The following is a 26,187-nucleotide window of genomic DNA, read 5'->3' on the forward strand; positions in this document are numbered from 1 at the left end:
ATAGGTAGCAGAAGGCCTCCCCAGTAGCCCTTTTTTAATCTCTGTGGCTCTGGGGGGTGACATTGGGCCATGCAGCAGTGACGTCCAACCAGCTGTGTGAACAGCCCTGTCCTCAGCGTGGATTTGTTACTTACCGAGTCAGACAGACCAGGACAAGTACTGGGGAGTAAACTAAAGTGCATTAACCACTTCTGCTCCTTTGTGCCTCATTATCTCCACAAAACTTCGTAGCTTTAACTCAGTGGCACCTCCTTGCTTCTATCCTGTACATAGCAATACAATTAGACAGTTGCAGAGTGGCTGTGGGGAGTTCCGTGTGCTACATCCGAGGTAAATGATTTAATGAATTAATTTGTTCGTTTCAAAAACAATCCTGCAGCCTTGTCTAAACTTATATGTGAATTTCCTGTTAGTAGAAGATGGCCTCTATGTTTGATTAGGCCTTTACCTTAACAAAGACCTGTGTTAGCAGAGAGGTATGAAACTCACACTGACTTTCCTGACATTTCCACTTTGATCCAGTGGCAAAGTTCGTGTTCTGTAACTGAAGTTTTGGAGTCGTTGGTGAGAGCTGTTACAAGGCTGTGATCAAGGCACGACATGGAAATGAACAGGATATAAGAACTTACAGAGAAGAAAATATGAGCTGAAGTCTAAGTGTGAAATCCCCTCAACTTTATTATCTTGTGATCAAACGTATCCTACGTCAGAATACTTCTCTCCCTGCTGAATTGGAATGAACTCACACTGTTGGACACCAGATCAGGATAAGATGGAGGGCTCTGTAAAGCTCATTAGTGATGTCTTGAAATGTGTCATCCCATCCAGTTTCTTTGAGGGTTTAAGGTGCCATAACTCTGCCCATTGGGAACTTGATAATCAAGTATGTGAATTAATGCTACATCATTATATGAACTGCAAAACAGAAAATGTCAGGCGTGAGAATTTCTGTAGCTGTCCGAGCAGCTGCCTGAGGCCTCCAGCCGCAACTCTTACTCACTGGCTTTGTTAGAAAGTAACTTCACTGAGGGTGAAGTTATAGCACGGTGATGGCAGGAGAGAATCTTTCAGCCCGAAATGCGTGAGGCAGACTAGGGGATGAATAAGCAGGAGGAGAACTAAAATATCATCCAAAGGATACTGGAGTACTACGTCCAGTTCTGGGCTCCCCAGTTCAAGAAAGATGAGGAACTACTGGACAGAGTCCAGCGGAGGACTACGAGGATGGTGAAGGGACTGGAGCATCTGTCCTTTGAGGAAAGGCTGAGGGAGCTGGGCTTGTTGAAGAGAAGGCTGAGAGGGGACCTTATAAATGCTTATAAATATCTCAAGGGTGGGTGTCAGGAGGATGGGGCCAAACTCTTTTCAGTGGTGCCCAGCGACAGGACAAGGGGCAATGGGCACAAACTGAAGCACAGGAAGTTCTGTCTGAACATGAGGAAGAACTTCTTCCCTCTGAGGGTGACGGAGCCCTGGAACAGGCTGCCCAGGGAGGTTGTGGAGTCTCCTTCTCTGGAGATATTTGACACCTGCCTGGACAAGGTCCCGTGCAGCCTGCTGTAGGTGACCCTGCTTTGGCAGGGGGGCTGGACTGGGTGATCCCCAGAGCTCCCTTCCCACGTGATTCTGTGATTCTCTGACAGATGACGGACATCTGCCTGAGGAACAGCCGTTTTATTTCTGATTGCCCAGCCAAAGAAAGGGGTCAGGAGCTGCTGGAGCAGTAGAAATCTTACTTCTGGATCACAAAACCCCCATTTTGTTTCTTGGGCAGGCACACAAGCGCTTGCGGCTGCTCTGGCACCAGGACCCGGCCGCCGAGCGGGCAGGGGAGCAGCCGCGAGCCCGGCAGAACGCTCCGTCCCCCGGCAGCGCCCGCAGCCGCCGCCCCGCCCGCGGCCGCCCGCCCGGCCCCGTTGCCGTGGCAGCGCGGCGGCGTCCGGAAATGGCGGCGGCGGGAAGCTGAGGGCGGCCATGGTGCGGAGTGAGTGTCCCCGAGAGCCGCTCTCCTCCCCTCCCCGGGGCCCCTTCCCTCCTCTCCAGGACGTCCCCCGCTCCCTGTCCATGTTCCCTCTCCCCTGCCACCCCATACTCCCCCGGTATCCCCCCTCCCCTGCTCTCCTCTCACGGCTGCTTTACCTGGTTTCCCTCCTCCCTGGTAGTAACAACCCATTTTATTCCACCGAGCTCAGCACGGGGGTGTGGTTGCCTCCCGAAACAGCCCCCGAGAGGCCCAGCAGTGGGGTGGCCCAGGCGGGGACCCCTCCGTCTGTGCCTGGAGCAGTCGGTGCTGCCCTTGCCCTGCAGTTATAAATTTTCAACACCAGATAATAATTTTTTTCTTCAGGTAGAGGTAGCCAATGCAGGACACTTTATCAGAGACATGAAAAACTGCTGAATGAGGTTAAAATACACCGTACTATTACTTATGAATCCGTAACCTTTTAGAGGTAAAGCAGTATCACCTAAAAGACTGAGTGCTCATACGCATCGCTCAGGAAAAAAGTTACCGAGGAATTCCCTTCCTCTGTGATTTCCCCTGGGATCTGTTTTGATGGTATACCATCACTGGACTGCCGGTCCCTCGCTGGGCTAAACCCGTGCTTTGGAAAGCAACTCCTTCTCTCTGCGTGAAGCTGGCGGCTGCCCGCTTCGAGCAGGCACTGCCCGAAGGAGAACGGCTTCATCTCCTGCACGGCGTGGCGTGAGTTGGAGTCTGAAAAGAGTGGCTGCATACTTCACTTTTCTGAAATGCTAGTTCCTCACACTGTTTCTTGATATGTCTGCAGCTGTCCATCTGCTTATTCTTTCCATTTCTTTAATGCTTTCCTTCGTATCTGCTCCTTTTTGAGTAAAACGTGTAATTTTTGGAAGCCCAGCTGTTAAATCTTCAAGATCTGTTACCTCCAGTTGATTGATGTCATCCTTTATTTACTCCTGTGTTCATGGGAACGTGGGAGTAGCTGTGATCTCGCAGGTCACTGGTCCATGCTCCTGTTACTGCAACATCAGATAATCTGGTTAATCAACTTCTCAGTGAGAAGTAACGTTACAATGTGTTTTATCAATATCCTGGCAAAACTTTTATTTAAAATTTGTTATTTCGTCTTACAAGTTTGTTTCCCTCAAATTCCCTCCTCTTAAATGAACTAAGTAGCATACAAAACGTCAAATATTCACTCAGCTGCCTACAGCAGGTCCCCAAAATAGGTCTGTAAAGCTCCACTGCAGCTTCTGTTGGGAATGATTGCCTCTGTTTTGCAAACCATCTGGTAATGAAAGTGGACATTTTTGCATAATCACAGCAACAATCACTTCAATTTTCTTTTCATCAGTGAAGGGAAATCTGGCTGTAATAAAAGTCTGTCTAGAATAGTTTGCATAACTTCTTTTTGTATAGACGGTACAGAGCATAATGTTGTCTCCAATGTGTATGTGTGCAGATTGTGCAATATTGTTTTCTTGCTCAGAAATACCTGTTTGCACTGGAAACAGTGGCACTGAAAGATCTGCCATCAAACACATTAATAAGCAGGCCATTTTTTTTTATTTCCAGCAGATTTGCCCAGTGACTTATTAGAAATGCCAGTGTTTTTCATATTTTCTATGAAGAGTAAAATATTTAGTCACGATTATTGACATTATTTTTTTCTCTTTTCTTTATTCATTTATTCAGGTTTAATCAATAGTCTGTTGAAGAGAAGATGCTTGTTCAGATCCAGCAAACCTGCACATGATTAAAAAAGATTAACATGAGTAAAAAAGAAAAAGGCACTTACCTTTCGCAATATGCTTTATGTGCAGAGAGGATCGCCTCTTACATCAATATCAGTATCACCATTATGTAATTCTGTAAATCAAGTCAGATGAAGCTCTTATTGAACAAAATGGAGATTTAACCCTGGTCATCTGTCAATAGTATAATATGCGCAAAACCATTTTCACCCCTTTCCCAAAGGCTGTAGATAGAGGAACTGCACTGACACGTGCAAGTCTGGGCTGCATTGGTATGTAGTTTACCCAGCTGTTAGCAAGCCAGTCCGTGTGAATGTGTGCAGCCATTCCAGGACCAGTGGATGATTTCACACCACCTCTCTGAGACAAAGAAGTGGTGAAAGAATACTTTTATTTTGTGCATGGCAGAAATAATTTCTTTTCACAGATCTCTCTATATTTTTTCTTTTCAATTATTTAACTTCAGAGTCCTTTTGAAAGCCTTGCTAGTCTTTTTTCAGCATTAACAATCAAGAAGATATCTATGTTAATTTGATAAAAGCCCGTTTTTTTAATCAGTACTTCACTGTAGTTCATGGCTTGTCAAAGAAAGGAAAATGCTAGTGTTTTTTTGGTGCAGTTGGCTGGAAACAAAGTAATAATGTCTAGCTCAAGAGTGAGCACTTGTTCTCGTAGAATTTCTTTACCTTCATTATACAGAGCCTTTTCACTGTTTGAAAGATTGCCTGGCATTAAATATTACTATGTGATAACTCTGAACCCAGGTCTCTGGTGTTTTTCAGCCACTGCAACTCCTTTGCTGGCTGCTAATGAGCTGGTAGTGCCTCAGAAATGCCCATGATTAAATTTCATTCTAGCATAAACATTTATAAGCATGAATTAGTTATGACTTTGCCTCAAGCATGAAAAAAGTAAAAAATATCTGCCCACTTTCAACATTTATCCTGCTTATTTCTATGCACACTGTGCTGGCGGAAGAATGTGATGACACACAGCAGCCAGTTTAATTCCCCCCGCCGCTATCTGTGATGTGAACATCTGGCATCAGGAAATAAAAGAGTGTGAAACATTCCACCGCTTGTCTACATGAATCAATGTGCAACCTGAGCTATTCTGAAAATAGCAGATGCTGGATTCATTTCTGGCAAGGGTTGTATTGCACTCTTATGGAAGACTCAGCAGTTTTTGTATGGATTTTTCTAAATGTTACAGGAGACGTGAGTGTGTTTCACAAATGATGTTTACTGTGGCAGAGTGGGCTGAGGTTACTTGGTACTTAATGTCTTTCCTAGCAGATCTCATTTTTGTTGGTGTTCCTACCAGATATCTACTTGGTATGTGCAACAAAAGGGTTTAATGATTTTAAAAGTTGTTTATAAGTCAGATGGCAGAAAATGACTAAAGGGAAATATGATATCTAATGTTTCTTTCAGTCACTGAAGATCTTGTTAGAAGACGTGCAGAACACAACAACTGTGAAATTTTTTCACTGGAAGAAATCTCTTTACATCAGCAGGAAATAGAAAAACTAGAGCATCTTGACAAATGGTGTCGAGATTTAAAAATTCTTTATCTTCAGAATAATCTAATTCCAAAAATTGGTAAGTCTTTTCTGGATATGTTTCTTTTTAAAAGGATTTACATACATAATTTTGAACTCAGAAAAAAGTATCTGTTGTGTTATTCTTTAAGGGAATGTGGAGTGAGTAACTACAGAAAAATTCTTTGTGGATCTGCCTCTACAAGATTTCCTTTCCCTGTCTCTTCAGTAAATTTCTAAGAAGTTCAGAAATTTGCAAGAGAATTTTTAAATGAAAAAGATAGTACTGAGATACAAGTCCCTAGAATATGATCATGGAACACCTTTTATTGATTAAAATATCAAAAATCAAGATATAACGTAAATATCCCATCTTAGTGGCAAACAGAGAGACAGTTTAGCGTATACCATGGACTAGGTCTCTTCAGGCTCATTTTTAAATTCAGTTTTTATGGAAATAGTATTTTTTGTTAACATTGTCATAATTTTCATTCAGATAAAACACTTGCTTTTGTGCATATGGACAACTTTTTACAGCAAAGTCTCAGTACTCCTCCTGCGCCACAGGAGAAGGTATCATTTCATATGGTCTGTGTTTTGTGGTATAGGTTCACATGCTTGCTAGGCTCTCTACGGAAAGACACAACATCAAGCCTTGGGTTGGGAAAGCTTAGACACTACAGATAGTGAGTAGATGAAGAAAGGAAGGTCAGAAGTGCTCAGGAAATATATTAGCATATTTCTCTGAAGTTCCTTAAGAGGAAGAAAAAACATCTGAAGTTCTAGGGTGAAATTCTGTGCTCAGGACTTGCAGGCGAAGGCTTTACATTCTCTGGAGGGGCTCTTCAGGAAACTGTGTCTGTACTGGAAACATCTGCATCTCTTAAGGTAGAGGAATCTTCTCCCAGAGAAAATAAGTTTTTTGAAACTGCTTTGTGGTGCTCTGCCACATCAAAAATGGGACTAAAAGAAATTGGTTTTCTCTCTGTTACTGTGTTCTTAGTAAGGCACAAGACTTCACCTCATTCTTTTGCCAACACACATTCCTCCTGCAGGTTGATGCAGTATTTCATATTACTGTTCAGATTATTGGTTCTTGGACGCAAGGTTTTTTCAGCAATCTCATTTTTGAGACACTCGGTTTTTATCTTAACTTTATCTAACTGTAGGAGTTAGAAAATTATGCAACTTCCTACTTCATATATTCTTGCATATTGTAACATCTTTCCAAGATATGCCTTAGTAAGAAACAAAAAAACCCCCAAACAAAACCTCATTACACGAGTAGTGACCACAAGGGTTGCCAACAGGGATTGTGCTACGAAGTACTGAATTTGAGAAGCAATTCTTCCCAGCGGATACCAACATGTCCATGCAAAGCACACAGCAGGTCCAAGGACACTTCAAAATACCATAGCTGAATGGTTTATAGCAACCCTATTGGGATGTGTCTTTTCTCTTCTTAAAGAAAATCTCTATGTAGCCCTCAAGATCAGACTTGCCTACTAATGAGACAGCAGGTTGTAAGGCATCCACAGTATGGATGAGTCCTGGTTCTTTTCTTTTCCATAAATGGGTAAAACCCCACAAGATGCCGTTGGCTTCAACACTTTTCTCTCTCACATCTTCATGTGTACAGGCACTGCTGTTGCAGAAATACCGCAAGAAAAACGAACAGCCAACCTAAGCTGCACAAGTCCTTGCTGTTTGCAAATTACGGAGAAAATGTCTCTGCAAGGTCTTAGTAAACTAAGTGGTAGGATTCATGTCACCAAACTATTAGACATCTGTGTCTCAAGCAATTACTGAAGCCTCCCTTTATAACCAGAGGTGAAGAAAAGGCGTATTTCTGAGCACGATTTGGTTCACTGGTTCTAGACAGCCAATTTAAGATAAGACAAATTGCACCTTGAAGAGCCCATTTCTCTTTATCGATCATAGAGGAGCCTAGACAACTAACCTGACTGTGGACATGATATGTGTTGGTTAGATGAAGCTTCCTTCGCTTGAATTTCTTTGTATGTCTCAGCAGGGATAGTTTGTACAGCAGTTGATCAGTGCAGCTTGTGAATTAGAGTTTGAGGTAAACTTTATGACTTTATTGGACAGATTTTCCAGTCAGATCTCCGGAAGATCTGGTGACTGGGGAGAAACTGGTGAACTGTGAAACAAGTTATATGAAGTATCTTGTCTCAGATTTATGTCTCTGACCTGCGTGTCATGTATCTCAAGTGGTATTTGCATTTTTCAGAAGTTTTTGGGACTGATGAAGATCATTGCTACCCTATTCCCTCTTCCCCCCCTTTGTGTATTCAAAGGAAGAAATGCTGGCCATTCAGACACAACCCCACACAGTGCAAACTTGCTAATTTCAGTAGTTCATGGTGAAAATAGTACAAGTTAGATCCCAGATTGTGAGGGAGTGTATGTGTGTGTGTCTTTGCTTTGTTCATACCGAAGCCATATAAATCCTTATTTGCAAAATTTTTAAAAAGGGAGAAGTTTCTTGTATTAATCCTGTAGATAAAAGATCTTTAAAAATTAAATACATACTAAAGAAGCCAATCTTTTCTATGTAAGTGAGTGTAAAACTCTAAGTTTACAAAGCTTGAATGATTACGGCCTGATCCTTTCTGAGTTTCATGACAAATGGAATTTTTCACCATGCTTTTTGGCCAGTCCTCCTGCATTATATACTTGTTTTATGGATTTGTGGTAAAAACCGTGTTTATAATGTTCCTTATTTCTTTTTACTTTTTAATTTTACTTTGTTTTTTCAGAAAATTTTTGGTTTTGACTTTTTATTAAAATATTAATGCCCAGTGATCTGATATATAGTTTTATTTTTCTTTCCTGTTTTTTCTCCTTTACTGTTTCTTTGAAGTAAAGTGAGCAAATAAAATGATAATGCTCCTTCCAATGAAGAAAAATGAGATAACATGTCTGTGTTTTGTTACAGAAAATGTGGGCAAACTAAAGAAGCTGGAATATTTAAATGTAGCTTTAAACAACATAGAAAGAATTGAAAATCTGCAAGGTCAGTTTTTAAACAAACCATTTTGGCTTTTCTTATTGAAACGCTTAAGTTGTGACCTCGTGTAAAACAGGGTGGAAGCCATTAAGTATATCCACCGGTAAAGGTACTTCACTGATACTCAGAAAGAACCTTTCTGGGTGCAGCATTTCAACAAATGCTTCTTTGTAGCAAATGCTTCCTACTGCTGCGGTTTTGGCATTGAACTTCCTTAAATGTATTTTAGCTTGTTTTTTGCATACTCTCACCAGTGTTGCCAGCTATGATAGCTCTATTCTTTAATACTCTACAAAGTGGGAATCCAAATTTTTCATGAGCTTGGTATTTCTCCACTGTAAAGATAAGATAATTTGTTGCGCAGGTTAGCTGGAGCAATGCAATCTTTTTTTTTAATGGTATGCAGGCTGTAAAAAGTCTCTCTTGTGTAATGTTTCAGCCACCATCTTCACTACAGCAATCAAATGTCACACACAAGAAGGTTCTGCTCTGTGTACAGATTGTATTGGCAGTCTGGGGTATTTTTAAAGAGTTTTTCAGAGGATTCTTTTTTCTGTCATTGCGTGAAGTCCTGTCTCTTTTATCTGTGTTTAATCCTTTATTCTGTCACTATAATTGCATGTACAAAGATCTAGCATTTTCCAAGATCAAAAACTAACAGTTAGAGCCACCCATAAACACATTGCATATAATTTGATTAATTTCTGCTTTGATTTCTTTTTCTTTGTTGATTCTGATCAGGCCAGTTGCTGAATCTTTAAAATGTCCACCTTGACAAGGGAACAATAAAAAAAAAGCAGGGTTTTTTTGTTGTTGTTGTTTTGTTTGTTTTGAGTTTTTTGGTGGTTTTTTTTTTAAGTCTCCAAGCTGATTCAAGAGGGTGGATTCAATGCACAAAAAAAAAAAGCAAATAGGCTAGACACAGATTTGTAGAAGATGAAGAAATAGGTAGCCCATTATGTATTTGGCAATTTGTTGAGAAACGTGTATCTGTTTTCATGCCAGTAAATTTTAAGTTTCTCTATCAGGCTGCACTATTTATTACTGTGATTTGTCATTTACTTAGGAGTCAGAACTTTTGGGTTCTTTGGTCTTGCAAAAATTTGGGTTATTTAAATCCCCTAATAAATCATTTTGAGTTGTTTATTTTCTTTCAGCTCCATTATGCATAAAATACTTGACAAGCAGACCTGCAAAGGAGAAGAAGTGATTAGAATGATGAGTACTGAAGTTGAGCTTGCTCTTAGCTAAACTTTTTTACTCTTAGTGTCAAGGTTACGCTTCATGGACAGATTGTGATAATAGAAGAGGCTGATAAATTTTGGATCCGGATTTCTCAGAGCATTTTGTTAGCTAATTTAGAGTTTCTGTTTATAATGAATTGTTTTGGTTAACAATCAATATTTTCTCACCGGTATTTTCAATTTAACCAGTGATAAAGTATTTACAATAACAGCTGAGTCCATAGGGTGGAAAACCCCATCTTGACTTGGAGAAAATTTTTAGAAAACCTTATCTTTATGCTTGAATAATGTTAGCTAAGATGAACAGCACACAGGAATGAAACCCATAATTGATCCTCCTCTTCTGAAGCAATTAGACACTCATTTAGCCATATGTTGAAGACTCAGTTGAGGAGCATTACCAAGGCAATCAGACTGTTAAAACTGAAGTCCAGCTTATCCAGAAAGAAAACATTTAACAGCTCATCTAGCATATAAGCAGTGTATTTTGATAATGATAAAACCACTAGTAAGTTTTCATATTCTGTATTTTATTGAGATTTATTTTCTTTCTATAAATATTGTGACCTCATAAACTTAAGCTGGGAGTCTCTCTCTCCCTTGTGGCTTGGAAAAGATGTATTCTGATAAGATGAAATTAGTAGACAGACAACAAATGCAGACAGTGTTGCACCCAAGTGTGCGCATGTGTGTGTGTGTGTTTGCGTGTGTGTGTAGTCATGTGTACATTTATGTTACAGACAAATTGAATTATGTTTTTTTCAAACAGGTTGTGAAGAACTGAAGAAACTTGACCTGACAGCAAATTTCATTGGTGAACTCTCCAGTATTGAAACCCTAAAAAACAATATACATCTGAAGGAACTGTTTCTAGTGGGTAACCCATGTACTGAATTTGAAGGTTATAGACAGTTTGTGGTAGCAACTCTTCATCAATTAAAAGTAAGATTTTTTAAAATTAAATTTATATCCAAATCAATAGCCAGCATTGCTAACTTTTCTGTCATTTTCATTGGAGATCCTTAAACAAAGTTCTGAAAAAATAAGCACAGTGTACAGTTATGGCTTTTTTCTCATTTGTTTTTATACACTCAATGTTTTTTTAATTATTTTCATGATTGCAAAAAGTTACCAGCTTGTTGGTACCGTACCAAGAATATGTACCAAACAAACAGCATAAGGCAGTGGAAAGATAGAAACTGATATAAAAATGCACTATATTGCATCGGCTGTAAATAGATGATTTGAGATTGAGGTTTTTTGCAGTGATGCACTGATGTAATGATTTCCTGCCATCAAAACAGGCAGTCCCAGTCCTGAAATAAGCTCCCACAATTTCCCTTGGAGAAGCACAGGCACTTGCTTAACTTATTAAGAGTAGATTCAGTTCGCTTAGTTGGCAATAAACCAACACTTTGAAAGAAATAATTTTTCAAATAGTTTCAGTAGCTTAATCAAGGTCAGACAAATATCAGAAAAGGTTGAAGGGACTCTCTCTACAACTAATATTCTACTGCAGATGACACCAAATTGGGCGGGAGTATTGATCATCTCGAGGGTAGGAAGGCTCTGCAGAGGGATCTGCACAGGCTGGATCAATGGGCTGAGGCCAGCTGTATGAGATTCAGCAAGGCCAAATGCCAGGTCCTGCACTTGGGTCACAACAACCCCATGCAACGCTACAGGCTTGGCGAGGAGTGGCTGGAAAGCTGCCCAGCGGAAAAGGACCTTTGGGTCTTTGTCGACAGACAGCTGAACATGAGCCAGCAGTGTGCCCAGGTAACCAAGAAGTCAAATGGCATCCTGGCTTGTATCAGCAATAGTGTGGCCAGCAGGAGCAGGGGAGTGATTGTCCCCCTGTACTGGGCACTGGTGAGTCCACACCTGGAGTACTGTGTTCGGTTTTGGTCCCCTCAGTACAAGAAGGACATCGAGTTGCTGGAGCGTGTCCACAGAAGAGCGACAAAGCTGATGAAAGCTCTAGAGCACAAGTCTTATGAGTAGTGGCTGAGGGAATTGGGATTGTTCAGTTTGGAGGAGACTGAGGGGAGACCTTATCACTCTCTACAACTACCTGAAAGGAGGTTGTAGTGAGGTGGGTGTTGGTCTCTTCTCCCAGCTAACCTGTGATAGGGTGAGAGGAAATCGCCTCAAGTTGAGTCAGGGGAGGTTTAGATTGGATATCAGGAAAAAATTTCACTACCATAAGAGTGGTCAAGCATTGGAATAGGCTGCCCAGGGCAGCGGTTGAGTCGCCATCCCTGGAGGTGTTTGAAAAAATGTATAGATACGGCACTTCAGGACATGATTTAGTAGGCATGGTGGTGTTGGGTTGATGGTTGGACTTGATGATCTTAGAGGTCTTTTCCAACCTTCATGATTCTATGCTTCTATGATTCTATAGTCCCATGAGACGAACTGAAATTCCTGGAAAATGCAAAAAGGAGCTCTCAGACACACAAAACCATTTTCAGAAATCAATGGCAATTTATTGTTATTTCTTCTTAATATGGTGTATCTTAAATAGTGCTATGGACGTTTGAAAGGCACAATTTTAATTTTATAGAGAAATTAATCTGTCAAAATTACCCTACAGTTTAATGGATTTATTGATTTGAATATCTTTAAAATCTCTCACATGTCTATATTGATTTTTTTTTTCCCTTTGGGAAGTGTTTGGATAGTAAAGAAATAGAACGTTCAGAGAGGATTCAAGCACTTCAAAATTATCCAGAAGTGAAACAGAAAATCAGGGAACAGGAACAAGCTTACCTTCTCAAAAGGGCCAGAGAAAAAGAAGAGGCTCAAAGAAGGATGCAAGAAAGAAAGGACAAGAAACAAAAACAACTGGAATCTAAGCTTGGATTTGACAGGTAACAATAAACAACAACAGGTTGTGAGTAAATTTCATTCTTAAGAATTTTGTTTTTCCTCATTAAATAGTTTATATAATTCCACTTAAATCTTTGTTTGTCTTTATTGCTAGCAGAATTTTTTCTCGTCATGCTTTTTATCTCTAATTAAAAACATATTTAATTACAAACAAAATTAAGAACTGACCTGCAGACAGTGCAATAGAATTTTTGTCTGAAAACTCCAAGCTAAATTGTCTGGGTGCCAGCATAGTATAATTGATAGCTTCTCTCAGGAACACAGCTGAAAATTGTTATTTAAGGTAATGCAGGAGTTTCAGAGAAAGCATCTGTTGACCCATAATTTCTTTTGCTTTAGAGTTATTAGATATGAAGACTGAACTGGAATATTGCAGATCTTATGAGATGTAAAAGGCTATGGAATGTTGATTTCTATACTTCTTCCACCAAACAAATCACTGAGATTACCTAATCAGCAGAAGGATTTTTGTCTGGGGTCATCTGCCACTGCAACTGCCATCTGTCTTCTTTTTAATCCAATAGACTCTAAGTTCCATGGAGCTGGCTATGGAACTTTGTCCTCATAGATCACAGCTGTATCATAAATTTCATTTTCTCTCTCTACTGATGGACAATTTCTGAAGATTGCAGTGGCTTAGACCTAGGGGGAAAAAATGATTCAGGTTCTAAGACGGCACTTGAGGAGATGCCTAAATAAAACGTTGCAAACCTATAAATTTCTAATCTGTTGCTGCCTGGTATTGGGGATACTTAAACATCACATGGACTGAAGGTTTTCTTTCATCTGAAAGTTGTGAGCGTATCTGAAAATTCTGCTCCTGAAATTAAATCTGTTGAACTGTCAATCAGGGTTTTCAGAGAGTTAAGCATGACAATAGTATCACTTCTTAGTTAAGCTGATGAAAAACATTATGTCAAAACATGTTTTGTTAATTGATGAAAGAAGCAGCGTAGAGAATATTATCCAAATCTATAAGATACTGTTTTTGGTAGGAGTTATACAGCTATTAGTATTGGGTTAAAAAAATATTATTGCAAGAATTCACTAGCAAGTACTGTTACTCTTCCTTCATTTCTTTGGGATAATATTCCATGTGGTCTTCTGTAGCCCAGACTCCCTACAGAACAAAGAAAATCATGAAGCAGAAGGAGGCAGAGAACAAGAAACATGGAGAACAGCTGAAGATGATGAAGAAGACAGAAGATTTTGGGAGGAGCCTACACCGTATACTCCGGAATCTAGATTAGAAACTCACAGATATATTGAAGAAAAACGGAGAGCTAAAGACAGTACAAGGTATGTTTTTGTTTCAACATATTCTGTGAATTCAGGAAGGGGAAATTTTCAAAGGTACAGAGGTACAGAGTAGAGGTAGGTGACTGCCTCACATTAAATACTACTAAGAACTGGCAGCTTAAATCCCTGTTGCCTGTGCAAATATGCTTATAAAACCTAAATAAAATATGCAGATTGTTCATTTTGTTTTGTTTCACTTTCTAAAATTTATTTATGATACCCTTTATTTTGTTTTTCCTCAAATAGAGTTTTTGAATATAATTTCTCTTTTCAACATTGTTTTATGGACTTTAGAAGTTTTACTTTTCTTTCAGCTAACTAGCATATTTCATGTAGTTCAATGTTTAATACTCTTGCCAAAAGCATTTATCTGGCATGCTTGTTGCATTATATAAATGCCCTATAGGCCATGCTACAAAATTTTTGCACAAGTGTCATTTCAGGCACCTTTTCTATGTGACTTTGAAATTTTTTCACGTACTTTATCAAAGATATTGGTCCCAAGTAATAAGATTCCTCATGTTATCTGTGTTCTTTGGCATGGTGAATCTGAAGACGTCTGGCACCTGAAAAGCCTTTACAAGTTTCTAAAATTGTCACTGATTTTTCTGACCATGGAAAACTAATGCAGATAGTAGCAAAACAAAAGCTATTTTATTGCTGCTGGCTTATCAGTTCCACAAACATTGTAAGCAATGTATTTTTTTTTTCTTTTTCCCTTTTTTTTTCCCCCTGATTTTGTTTATATAATAGCATTTGTGCCAGAGAGTTTTTCTAGCTGTTCTTTTTAAGCGTATGGGTTTTGAAATATTTATCAAGCCTAAGTATTGACAAAGTCAGTCCTAGGGAACTCTCCAAGAAATGTGGAAATCTGCATAAATTGTTGCTATTATTAATTCCAGGTCTAGCACCTTCCCAGAAGAACTACTGTGAAAACCAGATTCTAGCTAGTTAGATTTTTTGTGTTTGGGGATGTCTTGCCCTAGTCAAAAGCAAATGCGTTCTGACTGCTTCCCTCTAAATATTCAAGCGAAGTCCAAACAACATTAGAATAAGGATGGAATAATTCCTTTCTTGATTTTTCTAAATTTCCAAGGCATTTAAAGGATTTAAAAGTCCTTTCACAGTTCATTTTGTTTTGGCGGTGAGGTGTTTGTTACATAGGATGAGAAAGGTGAGAACAGAAAAATACCCCTGACATCTTCAATTCATCCTTGCTGGTGGATAGGAGCTGAAATGTAACTTTAATATAAGTTAATCAGTATAAAAAGATGTTTATTTTAATATAAAATTGACATAAATTCAATCAGACAAATGCTAAATTTGAACCTATCTATGCCATGTTAACAAGCATTAAATTTGCTGTCTGGGAACAGTTGATGATAAATTGAGGACCTTTGGCTATTGCCAAATGAGTGAATACTTGCAGTTTCATTTAAAGAAAATTCAGACAAGTGTAAAATCAGTTGTAGCTGAAAATGCTGTATTTTTAAAGAAAACATAGCTGTCTCTTACCTAGGTGCAAGCAGATTTTTCTTTTTCATGTTACTAAGATTCCTTACGCTTCCTCTCGTTGCTCACGATCTAAACATTTATACAGGAAAATACCAGTACTACAAGTCTTAATGATCTTACAGTGATTTGCTTTGTTTTGGCAGATAAATTAATGGTAACTTGTTTATTGCACTAAATCAAAGTCAGATATCGTTTAATTGCTGATAGCTGGACATGGATAGTGAAGATTAAAGTCTCCATTAGTAATACATATTTTATTTTTCAAAGAAGAATACAACAATAAATGTAATAGATGCATCAAGAAATAATCTATAAGTATGGACTTTCGTCATACTGTATCCTATTTGGTGCTGCTTGCAATCTTTTGACCATTAAAATTCTTTGTACTAGTGCTGAATAGTGACTGATACATATGCTATTTTGAGATATGCCAAGCAATTGTTCAGTAAAAGTAATAAAGTTAGCATGAAAAAAAAATTTCTTTATAACTGCTTGCACATACATCTAGTCAGTTAACAGTAATGATATCTCATTATTAGTATGACCATTCATAACTAGAAAAACATCCCATTTCATATGTTTAAGCAGTCCACTGATTTCTTACAATATGCCAGATAAATCTGATATATTACTGTTTGATAATGAACATTGTGACATGCAGAAGAAGTTATTATCAATGTAAGAAATGACATAATAAAGCATTTGGTCATCTTTAGATGATGCTTTTAATATGCAGTTGGACATTTGATATAACCTGTTTTGTTCCTGAAATAAGTTGTAGCCTTAACATCAAATACCAGATAATTCTTACTTCTTGCCATCCATTGCTTTCTTTTTTGCTATGAAAAATAAAATATCAGAATGTGAGATCATAAACCATTTTTCTTTCCATTTTGTTAAGGGAATCAAAAAAGAAAGAGAAGCCTCTTCGGACATTGGTCACTGCAGAAGGAAAAGTTCTGAACGTGAATGTGCCTAAGTATGTATGTTTAAGAGGTTAAACTGGCTAAACTCTTTATAGCTGATTTGGGCAACCATTTCAAGATATGTAACAACACAAAAATAAGAGGGCTGGCAAATTCTTATTGCAGTATTCTATCCCTGGTGGGGAAACTAACTTCTGAAATTATATTCTGATGCTGGAAAAATAATTAGTTTTCAGGGACTGAAGTGTTGAAGGTTGTTTAGTTTAACATCTTGGTCTTTGATGATTGAAGAACTTGTTTTTCTGTGAAAGACATAAGACGTTCTACTCCTTTTCCTTTTATGGTAAGGCTCCCTTTCTTTAAGCAGTGGAAAAAATTTAACCGGTTTTACTATTGAAGATAAATACATATGAGAAGCCACTTTAAATGTGGAAAAATATGTCCAAGTAATATTTCTGAACAAAATCATTCTGTCCTCTGATGACAGATGTAAAACTGGCAGAATTGGTAAGCATGTGTAATTAATTTCTATGGCATGAGGTCTTCTGATACTGAATGAGGTCTCTATCAACAGAGGATGGTGATATGGGGAAGTGTCTTGTATTTTATCGTTGACAGACGCACCTGGGTATTCAAGTTTTTTGGAATGAGTTTCCAGGGATATTAGCTGTGCGTTACCATTGATTTCACTTGAATCATACAATCATATAATGGTTTGGGTTGCAAGGGACCTTATAGATCATCCAGTTCCAACCCCCCTGCCGTGGGCAGGGGCAGCTTCCACCAGACCGGGTTGCTCAAAGCCCCATCCAGCCTGGCCTTGAACACCTGCAGGGAGGGAGCATCCACAACTTCTTTGGGTAACCTGTGCCAGTGTCTCAACACCCTTACAGTAAAGAATTTCTTTCTTACATCTAATCTAAATCTACCTTCTTTAAGTTTAAAGCCATTACCCCTATCCTATCACTACACACCCTTGTCAAAAGTCCCTCTCCAGCTCTCTTGTAGACTCCTTCAGGTACTGGAAGGCTGCTGTAAGGTCTCCCCACAGCCTTCACTTCTCCAGGCTGAACAGCCCCAGCTCTTTCAGCATTTCCTCATAGGAAAGGTGTTCCAGCCCTCTGATGATTTCTGTGGCCTTCCTATGGACCTGCTCCAACAGGTCCATGTCTTTCCTGTGCTGAGGGCTCCAGAGCTGGACGCAGGACTCCAGGTGGGGTTGCACCAGAGCAGAGTAGAGGGGCAGAATCACATCCCTTGACTTGGCCACACTTCTCTTGATGCAGCCCAGGATACAGTTGGCCTTCTGGGCTGCAAGCACACATTGCCGGGTCATATTGAGCTTCTCATCAACCAGAACCCCCAAGTCCTTCTCCTCAGGGCTGCTCTCAATCCATTCTCTACCCAGCCTGTATTTGCGCTTGGGATTGCCTCAGTCCATGTGCAGGACCTAGCACTTTGCCTTGTTGATCTTCCTGAGGTTCGCATTGGCCCACCTCTCAAGCCTGTCCAGGTCCCTCTGGATGGCCTCCCTTCCCTCCAGTGTGTTGACTGCAACACACTTTGGTGTCATCAGCAAACTTGCTGAGGGTGCACTCAGTCCCACTGTCCATGTCACTGACAAAGATGCTGAACAGCGCTGGTCCCAACACCGACCCCTGAGGAACACCACTCGTCACTGGTCTCTACTTGGACATCGAGCCATTGACCGCAGCTCTTTGAGTGTGACCATCTAGCCAATTTCTTATGCACCGAGTGGTCCATCCATCACATCCATGTCTTTCCAGTTTAGAGACAAGGATGTCACGCGGGACAGTGTTAAATGCTTTGCACCAGTCCAGGCAGATGACATATGTTGCTCTTCCCTTATCCACCAACCCTGTAACCCCATTGTAGAAGGTCACCAAATTTGTCAGCCATGATTTGCCCTTAGTGAAGCCATATTGGCTGTCACAAATTACCTCATTGTTTTCCATGTGTCTTAGCACAGTTTCCAGGAGGATCTGCTCCATGATTTTGCCAGGCATAGAGGTGAGACTGACTGGCCTGTAGTTCCCCGAGTCTTCGTTTTTACCCTTTTTAAAATTGGGGGCGATGTTTCCCCTTTTCCAATTAGTGGGAACTTCACCAGCTGCCACGACTATTCTAACGTCACTGAAATATTCCAGATAAATTAAATTAAACAGAAACCTCTCATTTTATACTAATAACTAATTTATAAAAATCTTCTCATTTATAGGTAGGAATTTTTTCTGTTTTTTCTCTACTTTAATACACGGGAATTGTTTGAGTATGTGAGCAGAACTTGTAAGTCTACACTAGATCTCCTTACAGTTGTAGTAATAGATGTTGTTTTCTGTTTATGATGGGTAAGGTTCTTTCACAATTTTAAGAAGTGATACAATCTACAGGCTAATTTTCAACAAATATTATAAAGCTTATAAAACCAAGGATATTGTGCAAATTGTGTTTACTTTGGAAATGCACAAGCAGATATTTATCCTCTAGGCAAATTAATTGCTGTGAACAAAGAGGTGATTTTTTTTTTACGTATGATAAGGTTAGAATTACCAAGTTCCATTCTTTTCGTGCTTTTTTTGAACTGTTTTTCCCCTGAAGACATCACCAGAGCAGGCAGATCTCGCCAGAAGATGTCTCTCTCTCTGCATTGACAAACTAATCGGAATTTTAACTGACCTTCAGCGTTTTGTTTTTTTTTTTGTTTTATTTCTTGTGGGTTGGGTGGGGAGAGCAGAAAATAAATGTAAGGATGACTTTGGTTCAACTGCCAGTATTTTTTTCTGTTCATGAGGAAAATTGCAACTGTTTCTAAAATAATCATGTGACGTATTGTCTAGATGGTATTTGTATTCATCTAAAATTGCTAGCAGTTGAATTTGGGGTATGCTGTAATATTTGCTTATTCACTCTAATTGTATTTATCCTGGAGGTGTCTCTTGTCATTATTATTAGGCTTCATTTCTCTTTGAATGATGATGAACAAAACAACCAGATCATCTTGGATCTTGCTGTTTACAGGTCAGGTTTTTTTTTTTCTCGTAATTTTTGCCATTCTTACATTCTAATACATAGTGTTTAAAATACAGTTCTTTCTGTAATGGGGAATTCTCAAGAGGAAAGCAAAAACTTAGAGGGTAATGGAATCAGTCTTGAAAGCCTGTGCCAAAGAAATGAAGCTGAATAAACAAAAGACCCTTCAGACTGTTCTATTACTCCTGAATGAGGACTGCGTCTAATAGTCCTTTTTGGAATTGATGTTTTCTGCAGTCCACAGGCAAGTTTCCTCCGCACCTGTCCTTTTATACTTGTGTAAAATCTTTTCCATTCTTCATTTCCATATTAGGGTTGTAGGGAATGGGATTTTTGCCTATTCTCTGGCCTTAGAAGTGCTCTAGTACAGTTCATGTCCTTCTAGTTAAATTTTTCTCTCCTCAAGACAGATTAGCCTTTTCCTACCTGTCTTGCTTGCTGGAAAGAGTCCATGCCCATGCTCTTTCCTGAAGTGTGCCAGGGCATTGCCTGGAAGAAATGTGATTGAACCAGACCAAAATATGACAAGGAAACCTGGCATCTATTTGATAGTATATACTAGGAAACAGTACAGTGGCCTTACCCACAGTTCAGGAAGGGATTGGAAACCCACAAGCTTATTTACCCATAATAAGAAATTGTTAGAGCAAAGGCTGAACTAGTTTTGTAGCACAGAAACACTATGCATGCGAGGTGTTCTTCCCTTAAAGCTTATTAATGTCCCTCAAAAGAGGCCTGCGCTATATTTCTGAATTATAAGAATTAGGTTTTTTTGAAGCCTCAGAAAATCTGTTCAGGTGCAGTAAGTTGTTGGATATGGTGTAATATTCTGTGCTCACTTGTAAGAAATGCAAACTGAAAAGTTTGAAAAATTCACCTGAGAGGTAACGTTAGAAAAGAAGTGAAACAGGGAATATGTACTTGTGTGCTCACTACTAAGTCACAGGAACTTGAATGTATGTGTCATATGATGAAGAACAGTTCTTAAAGTGGAGCTTTTACAAGTCACAAATTGAAGTTTGTAGTTTATAAACTGTGAAATTATCATTAAAGAGCTTTATGGTCTGCACTGCTTATTTACTGGACTATACTGTAGATTGATTCATATATTTATGTTTCATTCTGCAGACATTTGGACACTTCTCTGCTTGATGTTGATGTCCAGCCAACTTACATACGAGTACTGGTGAAGGGAAAGGTTAGTGTTTTCTTACTATGTTCATTTCAAATCAAGAGTTAATGCTTGCCATAGTTTTTCAGTGGACTCTGGATCTGACTTTTATGAGTTCACAACTGTGGGCATCTATGCAGAAAAAATATTCTTTCATACTTGCATTATTTTGGATGACACATAAACTGTGGAAGTTCTAACAAGAAGACAGCAAAGCCTGAAATGAAATTTCACTCTGTCGTTCTCTTCTTCTCTCTTCTTATTCCCCCCCAAAGTGTACCATAATTTACTTAACAAGAAAGCTTGCTAGTTGCCCTAGACTAGAATTTAGCAATTTCACAATCTGGAATCTATAGCTGACAGAAACAAATAGATGCATATTCTTTTGAAAGGGCATTTGAAATGTCACTTCAGTTTTCTCTCTTCTCAGTGGTTTTAATTTTATCGTCAAGTTTTTGAAAAATTCAATGTACTTAAACTGTAAACCAAAATCCTTATTTTTGACTGTACCAACTGCATAAACAAAACTTCAGAATTACTTTACATCTGAAATAGACCGGATAATCTTTCTCATTTAATTGCTAATGTAAGTCAAGCATCATTTTATAACCTTCTTTAGAAATGTCACTTCACAAATCACAGCAATTCAGGAATATACATATGACTATACTTGTAAGTAAAAGCTGTTCAGCATGCCAGTAATTTGTTAGGCTTAGTAATACTACATATAAAGTGAGAGGATTTACACCTATACTGTCCTTAAGATCAAAGGATGTGATAGTGAAGTTTCTGCATGTGTTCTGTCCACGTCAATTAAAAAAAAGTTATTTTAGCATGATATACTTCAATCCTATATTTTCTCACAGCCATTTCAGCTTGTGCTCCCTGAGGAAGTGAAGCCAGACGGCAGCTCTGCTAAAAGATCACAAACAACTGGTCATTTAGTTGTCAGCATGCCAAAGGTATGTAAAATTATCCGAGGAGGCATCACACAAGGATACTTAAAATGTTGTGAGTACTTTGGGAATGTTCCTGAGTTAGAGGTAACATCTGGCTAGCTAAAGTTATTCAGTCTAGCCCTTCCTATCAGGACATCTTTTCCAAAGAAGGAACATTCAAGAAAGACAATTTAATCATAGAGTCAAAAGATCACTTTAAAGGAACATTATGAAAATCAGTATTAATAGAACTATTTGTATTTCCTTTGTTTTCAACAAAACCAGCTTTTTATATGTGAAAAGAGACACTGCAAAAGATGCAGTACTGTGCAAAAAGTCCAAATTTCTTTTCCTAAAGAAAAATGTCCTACTTTTTTTTTTCCACCTGTGAAATAATAAAAACAAATCAATTTTTCAAAATTATTGTGGCAGACATATGTATGAAGATTACATTTTGGTTTAAGAATAGTGATGATGTACTATTCTTATGTCTCAGGTGATCAGAACAAGCCATGTAGCTTGTGCCCTTAGTACAGAAGTAGCATTGTGATTTGTGGGGTGACATAATGAGTAGAGGAGGTAGAACCAAAGGTGGAATGAGGACATCTCCTACCCATTCCTACACATCTGCCACAAAATTAGAGAGTAGAGAAGGAATGACCGGTAATGAGGAATGTTCGAAGACATGGAAGTCAACTTGCCTTACTGAAGTAGGCAGTGAGAGAGGTAACGGCTGGCCAGCCAGCAGCCAGTGGAAGTTTAGGGGCGTTAGAGCTTAGATACAGGGAAGATGCAGCAATGTGAACCAGATCAAAAGACCAGGGGCAGAGGGAATCTGAATGGCAGAGGTATCTTCAGGTTTGGGGCGTAATGGGTAGGATGCTGGCAGAAAGAGGAAGGCCTTTAAGGTGGGACTCACATCGTTTGGTGCAAGACTGGTTTCTTGGACCTGCAGGAAGAGCAGAGATGGACTGAGGGGCTTGGAGCAGACAAGGAGCTGGAAGTTTTGTGAAGGCAGAGTTCTGAAGGTGAGAAAGGATTGTATGGTGGGGTTTTGGGAGCTGTGGAAGGGGTTAGTCAACTTCAGCATCATGCCCTTCTGCTCATCCGCTCTTCTGGAGGTTTGGGTTGCTTTTAAGGCCTCTAGGCCTACATCATATATTTTTGGCTTTCAGAAATAGGGTAACCATGCCCAAGGCTAACTAGATGGAAAAAAAAAATCTTGGTGCTCTAACCTTACCCTTCTGGCCTCCAATAATTTTCTTTGCTGTGTAGGAGCAGTGGGACATGTTCATATATATGAATCTGCCAGAATATATTAGTTAGAGCATTTTCTTCTGAAGGAGGAACATTCAGCTGCTGTTTGGGGTAATTCTTTCTGTTTGTGCTCTGATTTAATTCTAAAACTGTGCAACTAGTGGCCTTAACTAAAAAGCTATTTTTCAGCTTTTGGCTTTTTCCAGTTGTAGTTCTATAGATTCTATGTTTTCTTCTACTCTCCAGTCCCATACCATCTGTCCTTCCCTACTTGGATAGCCTCTCACTAAATCACAAACTGTCGCTCTAGCATCAAGCATGCAGTTTCACCAGGAGCTTGAAGAATACTGAAAACTGTACTCATTTGGTTAAGATCTATTTTTTAATGTTCAAAATCCACTCCTATGAGAACTTATGCTTTCCTGAATTTATTTATTTAAAAACGGAGACTTTGACATTTGCCATTTTGGATAATGTCATTTTTAAATGTTTCTGAACAGTTTTGTTTACTATTTACTTGTCTTTGGGATACTTTTAAGTACTCTCAGTTTTCTATCTCATAACCTGCTTTTGTTACTCATGCATCTTGCTTGTCTCTTTGTGGATGATCAGTGCCTTAGAAAAGGTAAGTATTTCAAGGAGTCTTTGGATATATTAAAATCTGCTGCCTGCCTAGAAAGTCATACCTAAATCAGCAAAATGAATGTTATCTCTTCATACTGTGATTGAGAAATGCCTTTATTCCATTACTAACTTTATATTTCACCTACATTTCACCTAGCTTCATTTTTTAGCTATACCTACATATTTTACATAGCTTGAGGGTCTGGAGCCTGCTTCATCTCAGAACATCAGGATTCACAGACATTTGTGATATCTTAGGAGAGAGAAGCTCTATAGAATAACTGAGTTGATGTTCTGAGCTCTACCTTGGTTTGTTTAAAAACTGCTTGTGTAGCCGGGACACAGACAGATACGCATGGATGGAGTGCTGCATGGTCTAATATCTTTGTTGTCAACTGATCAAAAAACCTGGATCCTGGAAAGCAGCTTTGCAGAAAAGGACCTGGGAGTCTTGGTGGACACCAAGTTGAACGTAAGCTGGCAATGTCGCCTTCTGCCAAAGAAGGCTAACTGTATTCCGAGCTGCATTAGGACCATTGTGAGTACATTCAGGGAGGCAATCCTTTCCCTCTATTCAGCACTGGTGAGACACTTGGACTACTGTGTCCAGTGCTGGACTTCCCAGTACAAGAGAGATATGGACATACTGGAGAGAATCCAGCAACAGACCATGAAGATGACTATGGGACTGGAGCATCTCCTACATAGAGAGCTGGGACTCTTCAGCCTAGAGAAGAGAAGGCTCAGGGGGTTCTTGTCAATACATATAAACACCTGAAGCTCCGGAGGGTGCATAGCAGAACAGAGCCAGGCTCTTTTCAGTGGGGCCCAGTGACAGGACCAGAGGCAATGGACACAAACTGAAACACAGGAGGTTCCCTCTGAACACCAGGAAACACTTTTTTACTGTGAGGGTGGCTGAGCCCTGGCACAGATTGCCCAGGGAGGTTGTGGAGTCTCCAATCCCTGCAGATATTCAAAAGACATGTAGACACGGTCCTGGGCTACTGGCTCTAGGTGTCCCTTCTTGGGCAGGGGGGTTGTACAAGATGACCTCCAGAGGCCCCTTCCAACCTCAACCATTGTGTGAACTTCATGGATTTGCTGACTGGAGATGGATTTGTGCTACTTCACAGCAATTGCGTGTAGCAGGTACAAATGTATTGCTCTTTGTTTTATATTACAGAATCTGTCAGAGAATATGTTCCCCTCTCCCAGGACTGAATTAGAGTGCACAAGATATATTTGTGGTGTTTATATAATTTTCAGATGCTTTCTACTCATGCACATTTTATTGGTATTAATGGGTTGTAATCTAGTGGACAAAGTATAATGAATAAAGGTTAGCAACAACTGGAAGGCCAATAGGTGTTTTTCTTCCAGAACATTATGTCTGAGATTATCAACAGCATTTGAGAATACTAATTTGATATCATCAACTTAATGTGAATTCATTTTAGTAAGATGACAGGAAGAACAGAGTTCATTCAACTTCTTTAAGGTTGCATCAGTGATAAGACAAGCCTAATGACTATATTTCACTATGTTTAACATTATCCTGATAAACAATTATTATTAAAATATAATTATTTGCAACTAGATAAATGGCCTAGCAGATTCCTTAGGTAACTGGAATGTTAAAAATGCTATTAACCTAAAAATAGCTCCTGTAATAGGCTTATTGCAATACTAACCTGAAAAGATCTCTCTCCTCTCAGTAACAGAACAGAAAACTGAATTCCATAAGTGTTTTTCGCTTGCTTTAGTGTGTTTCTGATCAGGTTACTAAACCTTTCACCATTCATCTTCCAGCCTGTTCAGAGTTCCTTAGCCTTTAAAATGAAAAACAAAACCTCTTTCCTTGCCTCTGTGATGACCTTGCCATACCACAGATGTTGGAGGTGGTAAATGCCTCACAAAATAAAAGAAAGCAAGTAATTTTCACTGTCTTTTCTAGAAACATTTTTCTTAAATGTACTATTTGTTGCACAGCAAATCACTGCAGAATGGGTGTCTTTCTAAGGCAGTGTCTACCAACATATTTTGGAAGGTCATCAAAACAAACTGAAGGTCACAACATTCAGTGAAATGATATAGTGACACTTTTAAAGTGTATTGTAATAATAATCTGTACAGAGATTTTGCATGAGTAAGGAGTTGATGGTAACTACATATTGTACATCCTTAATTTTCTGGGAAAAACTGTTGTGACATGAAGCTTTTCGAACTTTGAACCTCTATGCTCTGGCAGTGTCATCTTTGCAGATGATGCAGGAAAATTTAAAACTGGGAGTTTCTTTTATAGTCTTTGACCTAAATTGGCATATTAAATCAGTGATTTTGTAAAGTGTCATCAGTAGATTACACTGGTAGCATTTTAATTAATGTCTGAGAAACAACATCAAAAAACAGTGTTATTAGCAAGCAGGTTTTATTTAGGGTTCTGAGACATTCTGTGTCATTTTAAAACTTCACTTTCCTTATTTTAGTGAATCAGAGAGCAAAATTCGGACTTTTTGATTAATCCTTTATTATATAAGCAGTCACAAATTAATTCTGACAGCTTTTTGTTGCCTGGGCCTTCAAAAGCATTTAGAATCCTAAAGATCAATGAGAGTTAGATTCCTTAATTTCAAAACAGGAGTGGTATATATTATGCATGTCAGTGTAAAGGTTATTTGATAGACTTTCATTATATAATTCTCAGTTATCTAGGTACAGTAAATGCAGTAATACTTGATTACCGTCAGAAGCATGGGGAGACAAACAGCTGTGGAACCCTAGAAATCTATTAATCCTTCAGAATAAATGTGTTTCAGGGAAACTCTGTTACTCAGTGGAATTCCCGTTGTAGAAGAAGAAAACCACTGTGGGACAAAAATGTGGACTGGAAAGATGACTCAGCTTAAAAATACTGTTTTCACATATTTGTTTTGTTTTCTCAGATATATTCCAGATTCCATT

The 26,187-nt window shown here is 39.0% G+C and overlaps 1 protein-coding gene across 2 annotated transcripts in view; it reads left to right on the forward strand.

Moving 5' to 3' along the window:
* The window catches only part of DNAAF11 (dynein axonemal assembly factor 11), a 58,883-nt gene that overhangs the window by 13,217 nt on the left and 19,479 nt on the right, over positions 1 to 26,187 (forward strand). The window contains exons 1-10 of one of the 2 annotated variants that reach the window (XM_075415534.1): positions 1,921 to 1,984; positions 5,169 to 5,336; positions 8,235 to 8,312; positions 10,320 to 10,492; positions 12,224 to 12,423; positions 13,553 to 13,741; positions 16,158 to 16,235; positions 19,156 to 19,221; positions 20,362 to 20,431; positions 21,271 to 21,366. In XM_075415534.1, the coding sequence (XP_075271649.1) occupies positions 1,975 to 1,984; positions 5,169 to 5,336; positions 8,235 to 8,312; positions 10,320 to 10,492; positions 12,224 to 12,423; positions 13,553 to 13,741; positions 16,158 to 16,235; positions 19,156 to 19,221; positions 20,362 to 20,431; positions 21,271 to 21,366 (1,128 nt within the window). In that variant the 5' untranslated portion in view covers positions 1,921 to 1,974. Of the gene's footprint in view, positions 1 to 1,920; positions 1,985 to 5,168; positions 5,337 to 8,234; positions 8,313 to 10,319; positions 10,493 to 12,223; positions 12,424 to 13,552; positions 13,742 to 16,157; positions 16,236 to 19,155; positions 19,222 to 20,361; positions 20,432 to 21,270; positions 21,367 to 26,187 lie in introns of those variants that run through there. The other variant, XM_075415535.1, reaches the window with a different exon arrangement.

The sequence above is a fragment of the Opisthocomus hoazin genome, chromosome 3 (assembly GCF_030867145.1).
Source record: "Opisthocomus hoazin isolate bOpiHoa1 chromosome 3, bOpiHoa1.hap1, whole genome shotgun sequence".
In the NCBI taxonomy this organism is placed as follows: Eukaryota; Metazoa; Chordata; class Aves; order Opisthocomiformes; family Opisthocomidae; genus Opisthocomus; species Opisthocomus hoazin.